The sequence below is a fragment of the Leopardus geoffroyi genome, chromosome B1 (genome assembly GCF_018350155.1).
Source record: "Leopardus geoffroyi isolate Oge1 chromosome B1, O.geoffroyi_Oge1_pat1.0, whole genome shotgun sequence".
NCBI classification, from domain to species: Eukaryota; Metazoa; Chordata; class Mammalia; order Carnivora; family Felidae; genus Leopardus; species Leopardus geoffroyi.
Window position 1 is genome coordinate 113311311 of NC_059327.1, and position 18565 is coordinate 113329875.

Genomic DNA, 18565 nt, shown 5'->3' on the forward strand with positions numbered 1-18565 from the left:
GGGTAGTTCTATCAATCATCTTTAAACCAAAAAAAACTTTTTCAAAAGGAAATTCTATAAAAGTAAGAATATTATGGGAAGTTTTATTTAAAACTGATAGAATGCATATAGAAACAATAAAGTCAGCAAAATGTGCTCAATTAAAATAAAATACTGCAGATTTTAAATGTCCATTATTTAAACAATATTACATTATCATACTATGCTTAATGGTTATTTCAAACAACAAATACATGAGTCTACAAATGCATTCCACATTCAACAGTTTTTTTATTGAGTGCCTACTATGTACCAAGCAACATGCAGTTATGTGCTAAGAATACATCAAAGAGCAAGCATACAGCTATCAATAGCCATTTCAGTTAAGCAAGACAATAAGTTCTACAGATCTGCTGTGCAATACTGTAGTCACAGTTACCAATACTATATTGTACACTTAAAAACTGGTTGAAAGGATAGATTGCATGCTGTGTTCTTGCCACTATGAAGTAAGTTTCAGACAAAATAGGAACAAAAGAACAAAACACAAAAAACCCACTCTGATTAAATTAAGTCTAGTGGCAAATATATGGAAATATATATACAGAAAAATGTTAATTGAAAATGCAGAATACATAATAATATACAGAAATTATATTGCTATATAAAGTAAATATGTGCATCAACTAATGTGATTTAGAAGCAAGTGTTTAATATTCATTTGATTATTTTTGTTAAATAGTATGTTAATATTTGCATTAAAATTTTAAAAGAGTGAAATGCTAAAAATGTTTTCCATCTAGTTCCATCTAGGAACATCCAACAACTCATTTCTGTAATTTACTTACTGAAGACTATTTATTATTATTAATTTATTTCAATATTAAAATAATGGCTACTTCTAGTCTAATGGAGGACCCAGGCAAGTTACTTGGTCATTGATACAGTGTAATGAATGCCATGATTGGGAGAAATAGAATGGGCCTTAATCTCATGTGCCTAGCTTCATCAAAGGAGATGGACATAAGTTTACATAAAGGGCATAAAGAAACATTCACTACAGTAGCCATCCCACAAATAGAAGAAATAGGAGAAACACTTGAGGCATTTAGGGTCTAATAGGACAATAATCTATGTATCTGATCTAAACACGATCATATTTAAAATAAAACTAAATCATTGGAGAAAAAAGTAAATAAAAAAATTTTGATACTGTGTGCTTTTTCTCTTATTTCACTTTCTTCCAGAAGTCAGTGGGTTTTGAGATACATCCATTGGTAAAATACTTGTCACGGGCATAGGTTGGTGATTCTCACATTTGAACATGGCAAACATCGCCTTCCGAAATCTACAGTAAAAAAGGGGAAATCTGGCATTATCCTATAATGATTTGGAACTATTAAAGCATTTTCAAATATGCTAAGATGCCTCTACTAATTGACATCTCCAAATAAATTTCTGCCTCCAACTTTAAAAGCATTCATAAATGTATAAGGTATATGGTACAGTTAAAGACCAGTTTTACACCACTGATTATAAATATTGAAGGCATTTAATACAAATCAATAATTATGCCTGTTTAAGATGACACTTCTAATGTCAATTACAGTTTACTTGAACCAAGGATGTGTGTTTCATGCATTTGTTCTTCTGAACAAAGGCCAGTTGAAATTAAGGGGAGCTTGAAAATGACGAATCTTTCCAAAAGAACTACCAATAGGCTCTGAATTTAAAATGTGTTCTTGGGGCGCCTGGGTGGCTCAGTCGGTTAAACCTCTGACTCTTGATTTCAGCTCAAGTCGTGATCTCACAGTTCGTGAAATAAAGCCCTGCATCAGGCTCAACGCTGACAGCGAGAAGCCTACTTGAGATTCTTTCTCTGACTTTCCCCTGCTAACTTATGCATGCAAAGTTCTCTCAAAATAAATAAAAATGTGTTCGTTATTCTTATGTGGTCTGTTTGCTCTTAAAAGTTTTTATGTTTCCCTGTATTCCTGTAGCTAAAGCTGCTCTACCAAACATGTGCCTAAATAACGTAAGTTTAATAGAAGCATCGCTGGCATTCCAGGATCAAATTACCTGACCTCTACTGAGATTTTTCTTATCAAATATTTAAGGACAATAAATTAGTTATTCTACCTTTCTGCAGTAACAGGAAATAAAATAATCTAAGCCTCACAGAGGAAATATTGCTGAGTCCCAACAAGGGGGGAGAGGGGAGAGTGGGGGATTCTTTATTATCCTGAATGACTACCCACCCCTGAAGTCCTTTTATTTTAGCACTGGGTTTTTCTCTTGCATCTGAATGTCTTCTGTTCTAATATACAACTATGCTACCCACTTATGGAGTTCAACGTTGTCTTCTTCACCTTGTCCCTTTTCTGGTAATAGAATCACTCTTTTCTTTGGAAAATCAATTCCATGTATTTTGGGTGGGGTAACCACGAGAACTAAGCTGAGCCCACTAACAACTTTCCAGCAGCTTTTCGATCAGGGAGCTGTCTGAGATGAAACTCGAGTTTGGAAAAGCTTAGATAGTAGAACTTGGGTCTTGTGTTGCTGTGATCATCTCACCTCCATGTGGGAAGAGGCTCTCACAGAACTGGAGCTCTAGGCATTTAAGGGCCTAGATGCTTCTCCAGTTGCATAAGCCTAATAATTTTTACACTAGTTTGAAGTGAATTTCTGTCACTCTCCAACCCCCCTAAATTTTTTTTTAACATTCTTTCTATATCTGTTTTTTTTAAGCATTTTAGACATTACTTACTTTTTATTAGCAACCACATAAATACAGGGATTGTAGAATGTAGAAGATTTTGCAAATAGTGGAGCTATGATGGCCATTGAGGGAGGGATCTTCTTTGGGTCACCAAAAGAAGCCCATAAGCACACGATGGAATAAGGGGACCACGCCACCAGAAACATAAATATCATTATCACAGACATCTGTAAAATAAATCAATATTTGGCAAACCCAACATCTAAAATATTGAAATTTTTTAAATTTTTTAATGTTTATTTTTGAGAGAGAGAGAGAGAACAGGAAAGGGGCAGAGAGAGAGGGAGAGAGAAAGAAGACAGAGAATCTGAAACAGGCTCCAGGCTCCAAGCCATCAGCACAGAACCTGATGTGGGGCTCAAACTCACGAACTGTCAGATCGTGACCTGAGCTGAAGTCGGATGCTAAACTGGCTGAGCCACCCAGGCACCCCAAAAACTGAATTTTTCCAAACCTCATTGTACTTTGCTTATGTGCCTGAAGTCCTTTATGATAACAAGAACTTGTTAAATGAGTAGAATGTTATACAGATGTAAAGGGTGTCCTCTTTACCTGGGAAAGGAAGAATACAAAAGCTGGCTTTGAGGAAAGGCACATGAAAACCCACTCTTAACCCATTTCTAGTAATTGTGCTATGGACTGCTGGCATTGTGCTTTTTCCTCTCACTCTCATTATTTGCTAATCTAAAAACTAACTTTCTCACTTTCTCAGTTCAATCTTGAAAAGACCAAAGTCCTATATCGAGTTCATTGTATTGTAATACAGAAGCTCCACATAGATGTACAGTGCAGATAGTTTTGTAACGCAGCTCCCTTGCATCTCCTTTATATAAAAAATTATAATTTTTACATTGTTCCTTATTGATTGTCCACTAAAATGATAGAGGTTTAAAAACATCTAAACCCTTAAGGCCTGAGAATCACAGATTAGACAATAGCCTTGTAAAAATTAAAACTGAATAACCATTGGGCAAGCAGCAAATTATTTATCAGACACAAGAATAATTTAAAAATAAATTTAAAAAACTTTTAAAAGTACCATCAGTGAGGGAACATGAAATAGAGACTAATCCATTACGCAGAACTTCAGAAAGTCCCTGGAATTGGAGGTAACAGCTAGCTCTGAATGTAGGGCAGCACATGGAACTTAAAATAGCAGAACTCATTGAAATCTGCAAAAACAGACAAACTTCTGAATCCCCTTACCATTCCACCATGCAACTGCCCCAACCTCTCCCCAGAAGAATCCCAGAGCTTCAGTCTAAGAGGTAGGAAACTATAGGATCTTGGGCTTAGCAGAGAGCTGGAGCACTGTAAGAAAGAGGGGTGCTGCATGCTGTCTGTCCCCTCCCTGCTCTGAGCCATGAGAATCTGGGAAACAGACTTGTGCTTCCCACTAAGGAACATGAAAGAATCTCCTTGGGAACTGACCAGCCCAGAAGAAAATACCTGGAGATACAGAGTGTCAGAAATTCCCCCCAAGGGAACATCCCAGTGAGGAGCATGTCCAGAGCTCACAATCAGCTTTTTAGTGTATCACTTTTAAATATGCAGGAGACAGTCACTGATCACCAGATATTGAGGAAACAAACTGACAGGCAGAGACAAAAATGGTGTGTGTGTGTGTGTGTGTGTGTGTGTGTGTGTGTGTGTGTGTATCTAATGTATATATATAAATTATATACATATATATGTACATAAACACACACACCCATAGAAAGAATGAAACTTTGCCATTTGCAACATGGATGGACCCAGAGGGTATTATATTATGCTAAGTGAAATAAGTCAGACAGAGAAAGACAAATACCATATGGTTCCACCTACATGTGGAATCTAAGAAACAAAACCAAATGAACAAACAGACAGAAATAGACTCATCAATATGGAAAGTGTGGTTGCCAGAGGGGAGGAACATAGGGGATGAGTAAAATAGGTGAGGAGAATTAAGAGGTACAAACTTCCAGTTATAAAATAAATAAGTCATAGAGGTGAAAATACAGCATAGGGAACATAGTCGATAATATTATAATGACATTTAATGGTGACAGATAGTAACTACAATTATTGTGGTGAACAATGTATCATGTAGAGAATCATTGAATCACTATGTTGTGCACCTGAAACTAATATAACATTGTATGCCAACTATACTTCAATGATAATTCTTTTTTTAAAAAAGATACCAAAAAATGATGCAGAAATTCAGGGGAAACAAAAAAATATGTGATGAACAGAAATGAGAGAAGATACACATCCATAAAACAAGAAGAGGGGGCTATTGAAAAGGAGTAGAGGGTGTAAACTAATTCTTTTTATCTATAAAAATGGGCTTTCTCCTATGCCCTATCTATAAAAGAAAGAGGAGAATTTTTAAAATGCAATAGAAAAGTTGAACAATGTGATTAGCCGGGATTGGGGTACTGAGGTGAGCCATGCAAGGGCAGGGTGAGATCCTATCTTTATTTAAAATTTTATATTTTGTTCAGTGAGTTTCTGACATTAATTTTGATTTTTTTTAAAAAAATGCTACATTAACTGGAGCACCTGGGTGGCTCAGTCAGTTAAGCATCGGACTTCGGCTCAGGTCACGATCTCACGGTTGGTGAGTTCGAGCCCCGTGTCAGGCTCTGTGCTAACAGCTTGGAGCCTGGAGCTTGCTTGGGATTCTGTGTCTCCCTCTGTACACCTCCCCCACACTCACTGTGTGTCTCTGTCTCAAAAATAAATAAGCATTAAAAAAAATAATAAAAATACATTAACTACTTTGTGTGTTGGAGGGGGGGGATTACTGAGTTTTGTGGTGCCTGATTAAATTTTGCACCCAAGTCTTGAGCCTCATTTTTCTCACCCAACCCCAGACATAGACATGGTTGAGGAAATCTCTCAGAAAGAAACAAACGGAAACAAAGCCCAAGACAGAGACAACATAGGAGAGAAAATTTAAGAAAATTGGAAGGTAAATCCAGGAAATTTAATATTAAAAAAAAAAAGGACTTCCAGAAAAAGAGAACAGGAAAAACAAAACAGAGAGAGGAAATCGCCAGAGAAATAATACAAGAAGTCTCCCAGAAGGGGAGGACCTGAGTCTTCATATTGAAAGAACTCACCAAGTACCCAGCACATGGTGAATAAAGAGCCCCATCAAGGCACATCTGCATGAAATTCAGAAAATTGGAGACACAGAAATGATCCTGCAAGCTTCCAGAGAGAATGCATAGATCACTACAAAGGGACTGTCACAAGCATGCTGTCAGCCTTCGTAATAGCAACACCAGAAGCTGGGAAGCTATAGGGCAATGCTTTCAAAACTCTTTGAAAATCGTTTTCTACTTAAAATTCCATACAAGGCAAACAGTCAAATATAATCATAGAATTAAGACATTTTTCAGGCAACAAAATCTTTAAAAAATATACCTCCCTATAATCTCGGAAATCTACTTGAGAATGTGTTCCACCAAATGAGAGAGTAACCAAGAAAAAGGAAGATACGCAAGCCAGAAAACAGGTGATTCAACCCAGGAAAGAGGCCAAAGGCATTCCCAGTTGGTGATAAAGAGATCTGAGGATGCTGGCAGTGGTCTTAGAGAAGGGCCAGTATAGAGCGGGACACTTGGAAGTGCCAGGAGGGACTGTTCCAAAAAAAAAAAAAAAAAAAAGGATAAAGTCAATTAGTCTCTGATGCATTTGAAAATATTGAGAGGAGATTGGCACTTCTGGTAGGGAGTTAAGAGATGAATTGGCAATAGGTATACAGAACAGTAACCATAACTATGGTGGTGGGGAGGGTAGGACAGATGGGGAGCAGAAGAGGGGACAGAGAGGAGGAGGGAGGAAGAAAGAAAGGAATGAATTATTAACCTCAAAAGAAAAAAAATTGTTTAAAAAAATACAAATCACAGAACCTTACAGAGGTCTGCACTAAACAAAATTTAGGTAGTTAGGATAATGTAAAATAATGTAACCAAATATTAACATTATACTGACAGGATGAGGAAAAAAGGTTGGGGTAGAGGAGTGGGAAAGATGATATAAGAGATAAATTCTCATTGTCCATAGTGGGAAATCAAGAGTAATAGCAAATAAAAATATCCAAAACAGCAGATAAACACATCATTTAGAAATATGGAGGCAGGGGCGCCTGGGGGCTCAGTCGGTTAAGCATCTGACTTCGGCTCAGGTCATGATCTAATGGTTCATGGGTTCGAAACCCCACGTGGGGCTCTGTGCTGACAGCTCAGAGCCTGGAGCCTGCTTTGGATTCTCTGTGTCCCTCTCTCTGCCCCTCCACCACTCGCGCTCTGCCTCTCTCTGTCTCTCTCTGTCTCTCTCAAAAAATGAATAAACATTAAAAGAAAGAAAGAAATATGAAGGCAAACAAGAAAAAGAGCCAGGGAATAAGAATCAGGTGTTGGGGAGAGGTGATTATAATATAGACCACATATGTATAAAAGCTCCATTGCAAAAACATTTTAAGGATTTTAATCTTACCTTTGTCACATCTACCTGATTTGACCAATCTCTGTTGAGGTATCCAGTGCAGTTACTAGTATCATGACATTTAATGGTTTGAGTGACATGGTAATAACAGTAAAACATCACTGTCAAGGGTACAATAAAATTTATCGCAATAACTGTCATCGTGAAAGAAACAAAAGATCTGAAAACAAGAAAAGGGAATCATTAAATCACTACTTGTTTAAAGTGCTAAATAGGGCAAAGGAAATAGGACAATATTAAAAATAATACTAGCACTGTTAAACAGTCACTGTATTATTAAATAGCTTAGGAAGGATATTTAACTAATTCCTTTAGACTAGGAGTTGGCAAAGTGTAGCCTACAGGCCACATCCAGCCTTGTCATCCGTCTTTGTAAATTAAATGTTATTGGAACTACATTCATTTATGTACTGTCTATGGCTGCTTTCACAGGCAGGCTTGAACAATTATAACAGAGACAGTCTTGTCTGTAAAGCATAAAATATTTACTATTGCCCTTTTACAGAAAAATCTTAAATTTAGATTCAGAAATTTTCTACTTGTTTTTCTGAGTAGTCTTTCATTTTCTTTAATAAATGAAGTTACCCTCTTTTTCCTGGTAAATACAGAGAAGCAAAACTAACAAACAAGCGAATCCTTACAGTGACTGCTTTTGCTGTGTAATTTCAGCTTTATCACCAGACCATCTTGAAAAGATAGTAGGGACTCAGCCTGGGCTTCCCGCAGAGCTGCATGCTGTCTAGTGATATTAACACTCCCTTTTCCCTTTTGGATTCTGAGTTACAAATACCAAAAGGGTGCTTCTGTGCCCACTTTGGTGCCACGGGAGAGGATGTAAAAGGGTAAGGGGAACAAGGGAGCTGGATGGCCTTTACTTGCAAACAAGAGTAATTCAATGCTAGATTCACATGTCACCACCAAGGAAGCACTTTGCCACACTCTGATTGGAAAACATTTGACCTGACCTTAAATTTGAAATGGTGAGAAAATGTCTACATTAGAAGTATTTGATTATAAAGTGTAAATGTGTCTCTTACGCATCATTTTTCCTCCAGTTTATGGTACAAGTAGCCCCAGTAGGATCTGGGGCATAACTAGCCCACCCTATGATAGGCATCAAAGCCCAAAAGAGACCATTGAGCCAGGCCCCCAGAATCATGCTGATGTAAGTGTTGGTGGTCATTCTTCTTCCTATTAACAAACAGATGAAATATTAGCATCATTTGCCAGTGATGAATTCATACCTCCACTTTGTTTTTACGAACTATTCAAATTTGTTGTCAAGTAGATTCTTTGCAAAACACTTTAATTCATTCATCTATGTGAATTTATATTCAGAAAAGAAAATGGCATTTAAGCCAAAACCTGAATGATAAAAAGGGTCAGCCAGAGGACAAGCAGGGAGAAACATTTTCCAGGCCTAGGGAAACAGCATTTACAAAGATCCCAAAGTGGGAAAGGCCTTGTCCAGTACTCCAAAGTGAGAGGCCCTAGCCAAAGCTGGAAAGATAGCCAGGGGCCAGACCACACAGACCCTTGGAGGCTGTGCTATGAAATTTGGATTTTATTCTAATTATAATAGGAAATCATCGAAACTTTTGAACAAGGGTTCTCAGACAAATAAGACTGACCATGATTACAACTCATTACACACACACACACACACACACACACACATATGCATGTGTGTATATGTATACATACACAAACACACACACACATATATAACATGTATATATATATACACATACATATGTGTGTGTATATATATATATATGGGGTTTTTTTTTTTACATTTATGTTTTAAAGTAAATGTGTGTTAAGTGGTACTTAGGCAGGAAGTACCTTCCATTGAGAAAGTTGAGAGAAGTACTATACCTGAGTTAGGACTGCAGATGGTCAGGTATCGATCCATAGCCACAACAGTGAGTAATCCAATACTTGCCATTCCAAAAAAGATATTCAACCCAGCATAAATCTAAAAATCAAAATCGGAAAGAACCCACTATTCTACATGCCCTCCCAAGAGATATTTACATTTTTATTCCAGTGTTAGAATATATTTTAGATACATTGAATGTTTTTTATTTTAATAATTTTAAAATACATTTTCCATTGTCATATTGTAACTGGCTTATTAAAGGCATTTATGGAAAGTGCTTTAGGACTTCACTAATTAAAATAAACTTAAAATGTTAAGACTTAAAGTAATACTTCTATACAACATATTCTATTAACAGAGTAAAAAACAAACTATAAATTAGGTACAATGCATATAACCAACAAAATGCTAGTGTTTACAAGGTAGACAATTCAACAAGGGGAAAAGACAAACAGAAAAATGAGTGATTCACACAAGAGGGAATCTGAATATTTATGACATAAGATGTAAACCACAATATGTATTCAAAGAAGTGCAAATTGTAAGATACCATTTAGACACATAAAAATGATGAAAAAAAAATTAGAAGTCTGACAGTCCCAAGCATTAGGGAGAATGTGGAATCATAGAAGTTCTCCTAATTGGCATACCCATTTTGGAGAGCAATTTGGGCACATCTAGTGAAGTTGAAGATGAATATTCTCTACAACCCTCTCCTGAGAAATATATTTAAAGAAACTCTCACATATTGTAGGAGACATGAATAAGAATGTTCATTGAAGCCTTGTTGGTGAAAGAAGAACATGGGGAATAAATACTCAATAACAGAAAAATAAGTACATTTGGGTATGTTCATAAAATGGAATATCATGTAGCAGTTAAATTGAGTACATCCAACAACACGGATAAACCTCAAAAACATGAAGATTGTATAACCCAAACAATACATCATTTATACAGAATTTAAAATATCCATGCAGTTTAGTTTATGCACACCTAAATATGTACTAAGATAGAAAAACATTCATGGGAAAGAAGGAAATATGATTGGGTATGGTGCGTAATGGCCTTCAACAGTATTTTTCAAGTTTTATATCTTTAAAAGGAAAACAACCTGAAGCACATATTGCAAAACCTTAAGATCTGACAAAACTAAGTGGTACACACATGAGTATTCATTATTCTCTATTACATTGTATTCTCTATTTTATAATTTTTAAAATAGTAAACTTTTTAAAATAGTAAACTGATTTTATTTTTTTTTAATATATGAAATTTATTGTCAAATTGGTTTCCATACAACACCCAGTGCTCATCCCAAAAGGTGCCCTCCTCAATACCCATCACCCACCCTCCCCTCCCTCCCACCCCCCATCAACCCTCAGTTTGTTCTCAGTTTTTAAGAGTCTCTTATGCTTTGGCTCTCTCCCGCTCTAACCTCTTTTTTTTTTTTTTTCCTTCCCCTCCCCCATGGGTTTCTGTTAAGTTTCTCAGGATCCACATAAGAGTGAAACCATATGGTATCTGTCTTTCTCTGTATGGCTTATTTCACTTAGCATCACACTCTCCAGTTAGTAAACTGATTTTAAAAATCAGGCCAAAAGTCATGTCTGCCTACTAGGATATGCAAATTAATATTTATATATTTTCTTGCCAGTAAAATTAATAGTAGATATAATTAATAGCAACTCCATTGGAGGACTTTCCATAGGGGAAAAAACCTGATAGCTTAACTGTATTACTTAGATATTATGATATTGTCATTAAATATTTTATTGTTCCAAATGAAAATAGGATATTTCTTTTTGAATATGCAAATTTTTACTTTTCTTCTCTAGCTGAATGCTAATTTTTTTGTTTTTTCCTTTGGGTTGGGGAAATTTCGAAAACATAATAATTGCTACCAAGGTCATTTCTCTTATTAAAGAATATATTTCCCAGTCACTCCTGAAGTTCTTTTCAGTAAGAGCGCTTTATCTATTATCCTATGTGATCTTATTTGATTGAAACCTGTGGGAATTTTTTTAGACATTTAAATTTACATCTCTTTAATCTATTTTATTTTCCTTTCATTCCAAAGGATCTCCAATACCTGACATCCTGCATATCCAAATTTCCAACTTCCATACAGATCTGAAGCTGCAGACATGGGATATCCAATGCTACTGACCCCTATGTCAGTAACAGCCAGGTTAATGATAATTGCATTTGTTGGAGTCCGAAGTTCCTTGTACTTAATGAAGATGCCCAGAACTATTATGTTGCTGAGAATACTTATCATACCTGAGAACACATACAAAAAAAAAATCACTTTTTTTAATTTGAGTGTTTAAAAGTAGTATCAAAATTAAATATTTAAGCCCCTTCAAATAGCAAATCCATTTTAATTCATTCATTTGAGGAGCTTCAACTGTTCTTAAAACTGTAATATCTTCACAGCCTTTTTGTGCAATAGAAATAATAAAATAACAAAGAATTTACCAATTGCATAAATAGCACTGAAGGCTGGTTAATCACTCTCCCCTTGAAATTGCTCCTTTATCTTTCATAATACCACCCCTGCTGATTTTTAAGATGTATGTATGACCATACTATCTCTTTTGGCAATCTAACTTCCTCCTCCTCCTTCCTGAGGCCTGAAGCTTTCTCTCTCTCAAGTTTCCTTTCTTGAGCCTCAACTATGATTCTGTCCTAACAGCTCTTCTGTCTCGCTCCAGCCTTGACCCATGCTCCAGTTCCATATCCCTTTTCCTTCAACTCATTGTCATTAAACATTTATTAGGGATCTATCATGTATAAGATCAGATGATTGTTCCAATATTTCTTGAAATTCATCATGTTCAAATCAAAGCATCCAACACACACACTCACTCACACACATCTGTAGAATGCACACTGTAAGGTTTGCCTATCCAAAAAGGAAGTCAAGCTGGCTTTTAAGTACATTGAGAAGCTTCACAGGTGATAACACGCTAGTCAAATTTCCACAAACTAGGATCTGATTCTTAGCCTTGCAGGTACCAAAACTCATTGTTGTCAATGCCCTGGAACAGGCTGGACTCAGGTAATAGATGACTTAACTTCATAATCAGAATGGCCGTGTATTAATATACAATAAGCAATATTGTTGAGTGGACCAGACACGTATGTTAGCCCAATTAACAACCTACATGCTGCAAAGGATGTGTAAATATCCCAGATGTGGGTCATACCAGGTCCTAACAGTGGGGATGGGGAAGTAGATTTTGGCTGAGAGAGGCTAGAGCCATTACCAGATTCCTGGGGGCTAAAAGAGGGGTAAGCAACAATACAGAGTTGTATTCACCACTATGAAGAGTACAACTGGTGCGCAGTCCCCAGCAATTCTAATGAGGGAAGGTTTTCAAGCACCAACACACAAAAGTATCAGCTGGGGAAGAACTTCTTGGCACCCTCATCCAAAACTTCCTTTTAGCATCCTGTCACGCTAAGCGTCCAGATTCCCATTCTTTCCCTTCCTTGCTGGGGCAGAATAAGCTTGCTACAACATAGAATTAATGTTTCTTCTCAGAACTTTCAAAACTCTCCACTGGCTGTAGGATAAAAGACCACATGTCTCAACCTGATATTCCAGTTTTTGTCTTAATTGGTTTTCACTTTCTTTAAGCAAATTTCCTCACTTGTCAAAACAAGCCCTCCATTGTAGTTATTTATCAAATACACAAGGCTTGTTGTAAATTTTGACTCCAATTTCTTCCACTTGGAACAACGTACTTTTTTCCTGTACCTATTCAATCAAATGCTACCTATCCTTCAAAGTTCTATTCAAGCCCAGTTCTGCCCTAGGGCCTTCCCCTACCTACAGTATACTCTCTTCTCTAAATTCCCAAAGTGCCTGCTTAGATTATATATTATTAATCTTATGTGATGATATATTCTTTAACGTTTATATATTCCTAGTCTTCCCATCTAGATTTCAGGCTCCTAACGACTCCTGTGTTCTATGAGTATGTGGCATATAGATTTATTTAATAAACAGACCACAACTAAAACTCATATTGTTTCATTTCTATTATTCCTGCAAAGCATAAGTAAGGCATAGTGATAGCAAATTTGATGATTCTTTGGCTCTATTTTTATTTTTTTAAGATTTAAAAAAAAATTTTTTTGTTTATTTACTTATTTTTGAGAGAGACAGAGTGTGAGCGGCGGAGGGGCAGAGGGAGAAGGAGACAGAATTTGAAGCAGGTTCTGGGCTCCAAGCTGTCAGCACAGAGCCCACCGTGGGGCTTGAACCCACGAACTGCAAGATCATGACCTGAGCCAAAGTTGGACGCTTAACCAACTGAACCACCCAATGCACCCCTTAAGATTTTATTTTTAAGTTATCTCTACACCCATCGTGGAGGTGGAACTCACAACCCTGAGATCAAAGGCAACATGCTGTGCCCAATGAGCCAGCTAAGGGCCCGCTCTTTGGCTCTCTTTTTTGCATCAAGTATTATAGCATGCATACAAGAAATACTCCAAAAAGTAATGAATCGAAGAATCTTTCTAAGCTAATTATAAATTTGATGTTTTAAAAGTTCAGATAAAACATAGTACAGTAAGTTGTTGCCTACCAAGTACACAGCCAGAATAGAGTTAACTGTACTTCTGGGGAGGTCTTAGATATAATGGGGGATATGCGGTAAACAAGTTGGCCCTTTATTTGCTCAGCAGCTATCTCAAGCTGTCTGCTCTATTTCTCAAACTGCGGATATTTTCTAAGGAGTAGATAATAATAGATCATTTAATAGTTCAGTCTACATTAATTCCCCCTTGGCTTCTGTGGCTTTCTTTCAATCTCTTTGGTAGATCTTACTTAATCTATATCTGGCCTTTATTTCTCCATCTCTACCTTATTAAATATGTGCATTGTCCAAGTTTCTGTACCAGACCCTTTCTTTTCACATTCAGTACATAATCTTGAGTGATTTCATACATATCCAAGTCTATATGCTGATCCTTTCCAGATCAATCTCATAAAATTCAAACCCACGTGTCCAGCTTTTTACTGGACATCTCTCAAACTGAACCCAGAGACTTTTCTCCTACTGCCTCAAACCTATTCCTCCCCAGGTGTTTTCCTATCTTGGTGAATAGCTTCACCATCTAACCAGGAACCCCAAACAGAAACCTTGTCATCTTTGATATTCCCTCTCCTTCTCCTTCAATTGCCACACCCAACCATCAATTCTAACTTTTGGCTCTTGAGTGTGTCTATTTCTTTCTATCCCCATTGCCACTTGTCCCTCCTCAGGATCCTTCTTAATCTTAATCACACAGGGGCCTCCCATGTGGACTCTTAGCTACTAATATATAGCACATTTCTAAAATGCAAGTGGAATTACATTATTCAATGACTCATCACCCTTATGACTTAGGTGATTCTTCATTACCTGGTACACAGCCTCCTCTGCAGCCTAATATCTCTTGCCCTTCACTTTACAATTCATTCGTAATGAATTTATTTCACATCTTTAATTTACCATGCCCTCTTGCCTCCCAGTCTTACCTGGATTAAGAGACAGTGCTCAAGTTGGTAAAAGTTTATAAGGGAAATATTAAATTGAAAATTAAAAACGAGGGGACCTGGGTGGCTCAGTCGGTTGTGCATCCAACTCTTGATTTCAGCTCAGGTTGTGATCTCATGGTTTATGGGTTCAAGCCCTGTGTTGGGCTCTGCACTGACAGCATGGAGCCTACTTGGGATTCTCTCTCACCCCTTCTCTCTCTGCTCCCCCCCACCATCCATGTGCACTTTCTCTCAAAATAATTTTTTTTTAAAAAAGAAAAAATTAAAAACAAAAAATCTAAATAAGTTCTTGGTAAAAGTAACAAATGAAATAAATGCTTTATTCTCATAGCTTTTTTGGTTTGGGTTTGGAAAGATGAGTAGGTTTTATTAAATTAGGGGACCTAAAGAACAATAAATCTTTCAACAGAAGCATGAAGAGGTTAGATATGCTCCCTTCAGTTTATCCGAAAACCACAACCAAATAACACATACTCATCGTATTCCTTAATAAAACTGACCCTTGGGGGCACCTTGGTGGCTCAAGCAGTTAATTGTCCAATACTTGATTTCAGCTCAGGTCATGATCTCACGGTTTGTGGGCTCAAGCCCTGCATTGGGCTCTACACTGACAGCCCGGAGCCTGTTTGGGATTCTCTCTCTCCCTCTCTCTGTCCCTCCTCAGCTCCCACGTGTGCTCTTCCTCTCTCTCTCTCAAAATAAATAAATGAATTTTAAAAATTTAAAATTTTAAAATTAAAAAAAAAATGACTTGAGGTTAGATGTGAGGGCTCTAGAACCAAAATGTCTGACTTCAAATCCTGGTGTAGCTACTTAGTACAGATTTGTGTGTTGGGCAAGTTACTTAAACACTTTGTATAAACAGGGAAGATAAAACTAAGTCACTGACTGGCTTAGTATAAGGATGAATTATTCTATACAAGTAATTATTTAGAATAGTGCAAAAATTCAAATAACAGTAGCGGTAGTTGGTGGTGGTGGTCATCTTTGTAGTTGTAGTAAGATTGCTATTATTGTTACTGCTATGAGCACAAGAACCAGAGAGAACAATTTCTTAACAAGAAATTGTCTTTGCATGCTATTGTTTGTAAACAGATCAAAAAAGATAGCTTTTCTGGATCATCTACAAAAAACTAACTAAACCAAAGGTTTGTATACCAAGTATTTCTATGTAATTGTGACGATTTTCTCTTTAATTAGCATATTGTTTTCTCATATTGTTTCAACCACAAAAAAGAAAAATCAAAAAGAAACTAGAACTTGTCCAGTCAGTACTTATCATACAGAGGTATTCAAATGAACAAGCTAGCATAGTACTAAAATTTACAAAAATTATCTGAGGAACCATAATTTCTAACACTAAAGTAATTGTGAATTATAGGGGAACTAAGCAATTATAAAGAATAAACTGAGTACCATAGGATTTTTTATACTTTTCGCTCCACTTTTGAATATATTTGAACGTTTTCAAACGTCAATACAAAAAATGATAACCCAAGGTACAGTTACTTCTAAAACTCATTACTGAGCATAGAGTTGAAAATGAAGTTACTGCTTAGTATAAAATTTATACAATTCAACCTATACCTAAAAAAGATGAGACAACTTCTATTGTCATTCCCCCACCCTTCTTTTTCAGTAAACACCTTTATCTTAATCCAATATACATCAATGACTGTGTGCGTGTGAGGAGAAAGAAACACATGTGTCCAACATCTACTGTATGTGTCGTTTAAGTCACTCAGTTTTACTCTTCACAACAATCATGACAAGTATCTTATTCTTAACCTGTTTTCAGATAAGAAAATGGAAAAACACAAAGCTGAGGGAATTTGCTCACTGTTGCATAGATACTAAAGGATGAAATCCAAAGTGCAAGAGTTTTCCAATACAGCATTCTGGGAATGAGCTGAATTTCCACCTTGTCTTCAACAACAATACAGTCTGCTCTCTTTTTTTACAACTTTCATTTTCTTTCCAGGACCTTAATTAGATTTCCAGGATCTTAATTAGATTCCACCACCAAAGAGAAGACGACACAGAGGATGTGTGAGAATAGTAAATGACCTAAAAATACTTTTTTGCCATGGTACACACTCTTCCCCAATAAAGCCTTAATTTGACAATGTAATAACCAAATATATGGATGATTATTAAAAAATTATTCATTTTATAGAAAACTTGTCTCAACCGCACTTCACCACTGTCACATTATTTATCAGGATTCAAAATAACTTATGGCATTAACCACCCTTAACAATGCCTTCATTTATCCTTCCATCCATGTTCTCTCACTCTACAGCCAGGAAACGGGGCAAGTAGTATCATCCCTATTGCCCACATGAGCACCCCAACTCAGAAAAGATAAGGGACTTGAAACATCTCTGATCCCATACTTTTTTCTACTGACTTATGCTGAAAAACTGTTTTTCTTCACCCATTTGAAAGAAAAATAACAGTTAATGGAGTAAACATCCATACCTGCTGTGATCAAGTAAGCTGCAACAATATTGTGTTCAGTCTGTGAAAAGACCGAGCCATCTTCATTTTTAGAGTCTGAACTGTTGTCTAAGTTATTCCTTAGCATTTTGGAGGGAAGAAGTTGAGACAGCCTTCATAATGAGCGTTCAATGATTATAAAATGTTTTAAGAGTCGATGAAGAAGAATTTTCAGAACCAATCATTTCTACTCAAAGACCTCAGAGAAGGGCCTTTTCATAGAGGCCCTCCCTTAACAAATTTAATTGGGCTAGTGAAAGGATTTTAATTCCCAGAACAAGGCAAAAGCTTATTAGCAAAATACAGAGAAATAACAAGCACCACGCATTTTAAACAATTTGGGCATCAGCTTAGTATCTAAGGAGATTATCAAGTGCACACATCCCATTCAAACAATAAACATACTCAAATATCAGTGTGGGAGCTGACTTAACTGATTGCAGCTGGAAATCAGTCCTGAAATTAAGAACCAGCTTTGGTCACCTAAAACTATTCAGGTTAAGGACCCTACTTTCTGTTGAGCTATTCGAGTTTTTCCATTTCAGTTTCTTTTTCCAGAACAATTTGAATAATCAGACATAAAGAAGTAGTCTCCCTCCATCCTTCCAAATCTCACTCCCCTAAAGGTAGTAGTAATATTTTTTGGTGTACATCTTCTCTAATATATATTCATACTAGGATTTGAGGTTTCTCCCACTTTTTTTTTCTTTTAAGCAAAAAGGGGGAGATATGCATATATAAAGTCATTCTGTAACATATTTTCCCCTAAAGCCAGATCATAAATTCCAGGTCAATAAACCTAAGTCTAACCTATTAATAGCTTATATTTCATAGCATTGATACAGTTTATTTTACAATCCACCTCACTTAATTTACCCTATGTTTTGGTATGCACAAGTAATTATCTGATAATAAAAGTCACAGAATATATCAGCAAAGTATCTGGATTCGGTCATTCATCTTAAGAAATACAGGGCAATTCTAATATTTTGGACTCTTGTTAACAACCCAAAAAGTAGGTTACAGAAATGGGTTATAATCTAGCATGAAAATTGTTAGAATAAAACATTCCTACCACTTCCCCCTCCCCATACTCTGTCATGTAATATTACTAAAATTTGATTCTTTGCAATATTTCTTTTAAATCAGTAACTTCAGACAAATGCTAGATGCACCAAAGTTAACAGTGTAAGCATATAATAGAACCACTAGAGGGCTATATTTACCCACTGAATTTAATTTTATAACTTGGAATGGCACAGCAGGAAAGGACCCAACATAATCCTTTGCCTTAATTCTCCCAGCTATGTAGAAAATGAAGGGCAGGTTGATCTGTCCCAGATCTTACAGGTACCCGTACTCAATTTTT

General features: G+C 36.5%; 1 protein-coding gene and 1 long non-coding RNA gene across 2 annotated transcripts in view; one reads left to right on the forward strand and one right to left on the reverse strand.

Annotated features, from left to right (window-relative positions):
- LOC123593991 overlaps positions 1 to 16872 on the forward strand; it is a 67109-nt gene extending 50237 nt beyond the window's left edge. Inside the window, exons 3-4 of the long non-coding RNA XR_006710639.1 lie at positions 11221 to 11331; positions 16496 to 16872. This is a non-coding gene — a long non-coding RNA (uncharacterized LOC123593991). The remainder of the gene's footprint in view (positions 1 to 11220; positions 11332 to 16495) is intronic.
- On the reverse strand, positions 247 to 17742 carry RRH (retinal pigment epithelium-derived rhodopsin homolog). The gene is made up of 7 exons (XM_045470490.1): positions 17179 to 17742; positions 11233 to 11423; positions 9137 to 9236; positions 8296 to 8449; positions 7250 to 7418; positions 2747 to 2925; positions 247 to 1327 (listed from the first exon to the last, which is right to left on the reverse strand). The coding sequence occupies exons 1-7, from the start codon at positions 17282 to 17284 to the stop codon at positions 1213 to 1215; spliced, it is 1014 nt and encodes a 337-aa protein (XP_045326446.1). The 5' UTR covers positions 17285 to 17742; the 3' UTR covers positions 247 to 1212.
- Positions 17743 to 18565: the final 823 nt, after the last annotated feature.

Excerpts from the sequence above, each read along its gene's own strand:
- RRH (XM_045470490.1), bottom strand. The coding sequence starts at position 17,284 with ATGCTAAGGAATAACTTAGACAACAGTTCAGACTCTAAAAATGAAGAT. Across the intron at positions 8,450-9,136 it reads CATCTGCAGTCCTAACTCAG|GAAGAAGAATGACCACCAAC; the intron begins GTATAGTACTTC and ends GTTTGTTAATAG. Across the intron at positions 2,926-7,249 it reads ATCAGGTAGATGTGACAAAG|ATGTCTGTGATAATGATATT; the intron begins GTAAGATTAAAA and ends TTTATTTTACAG.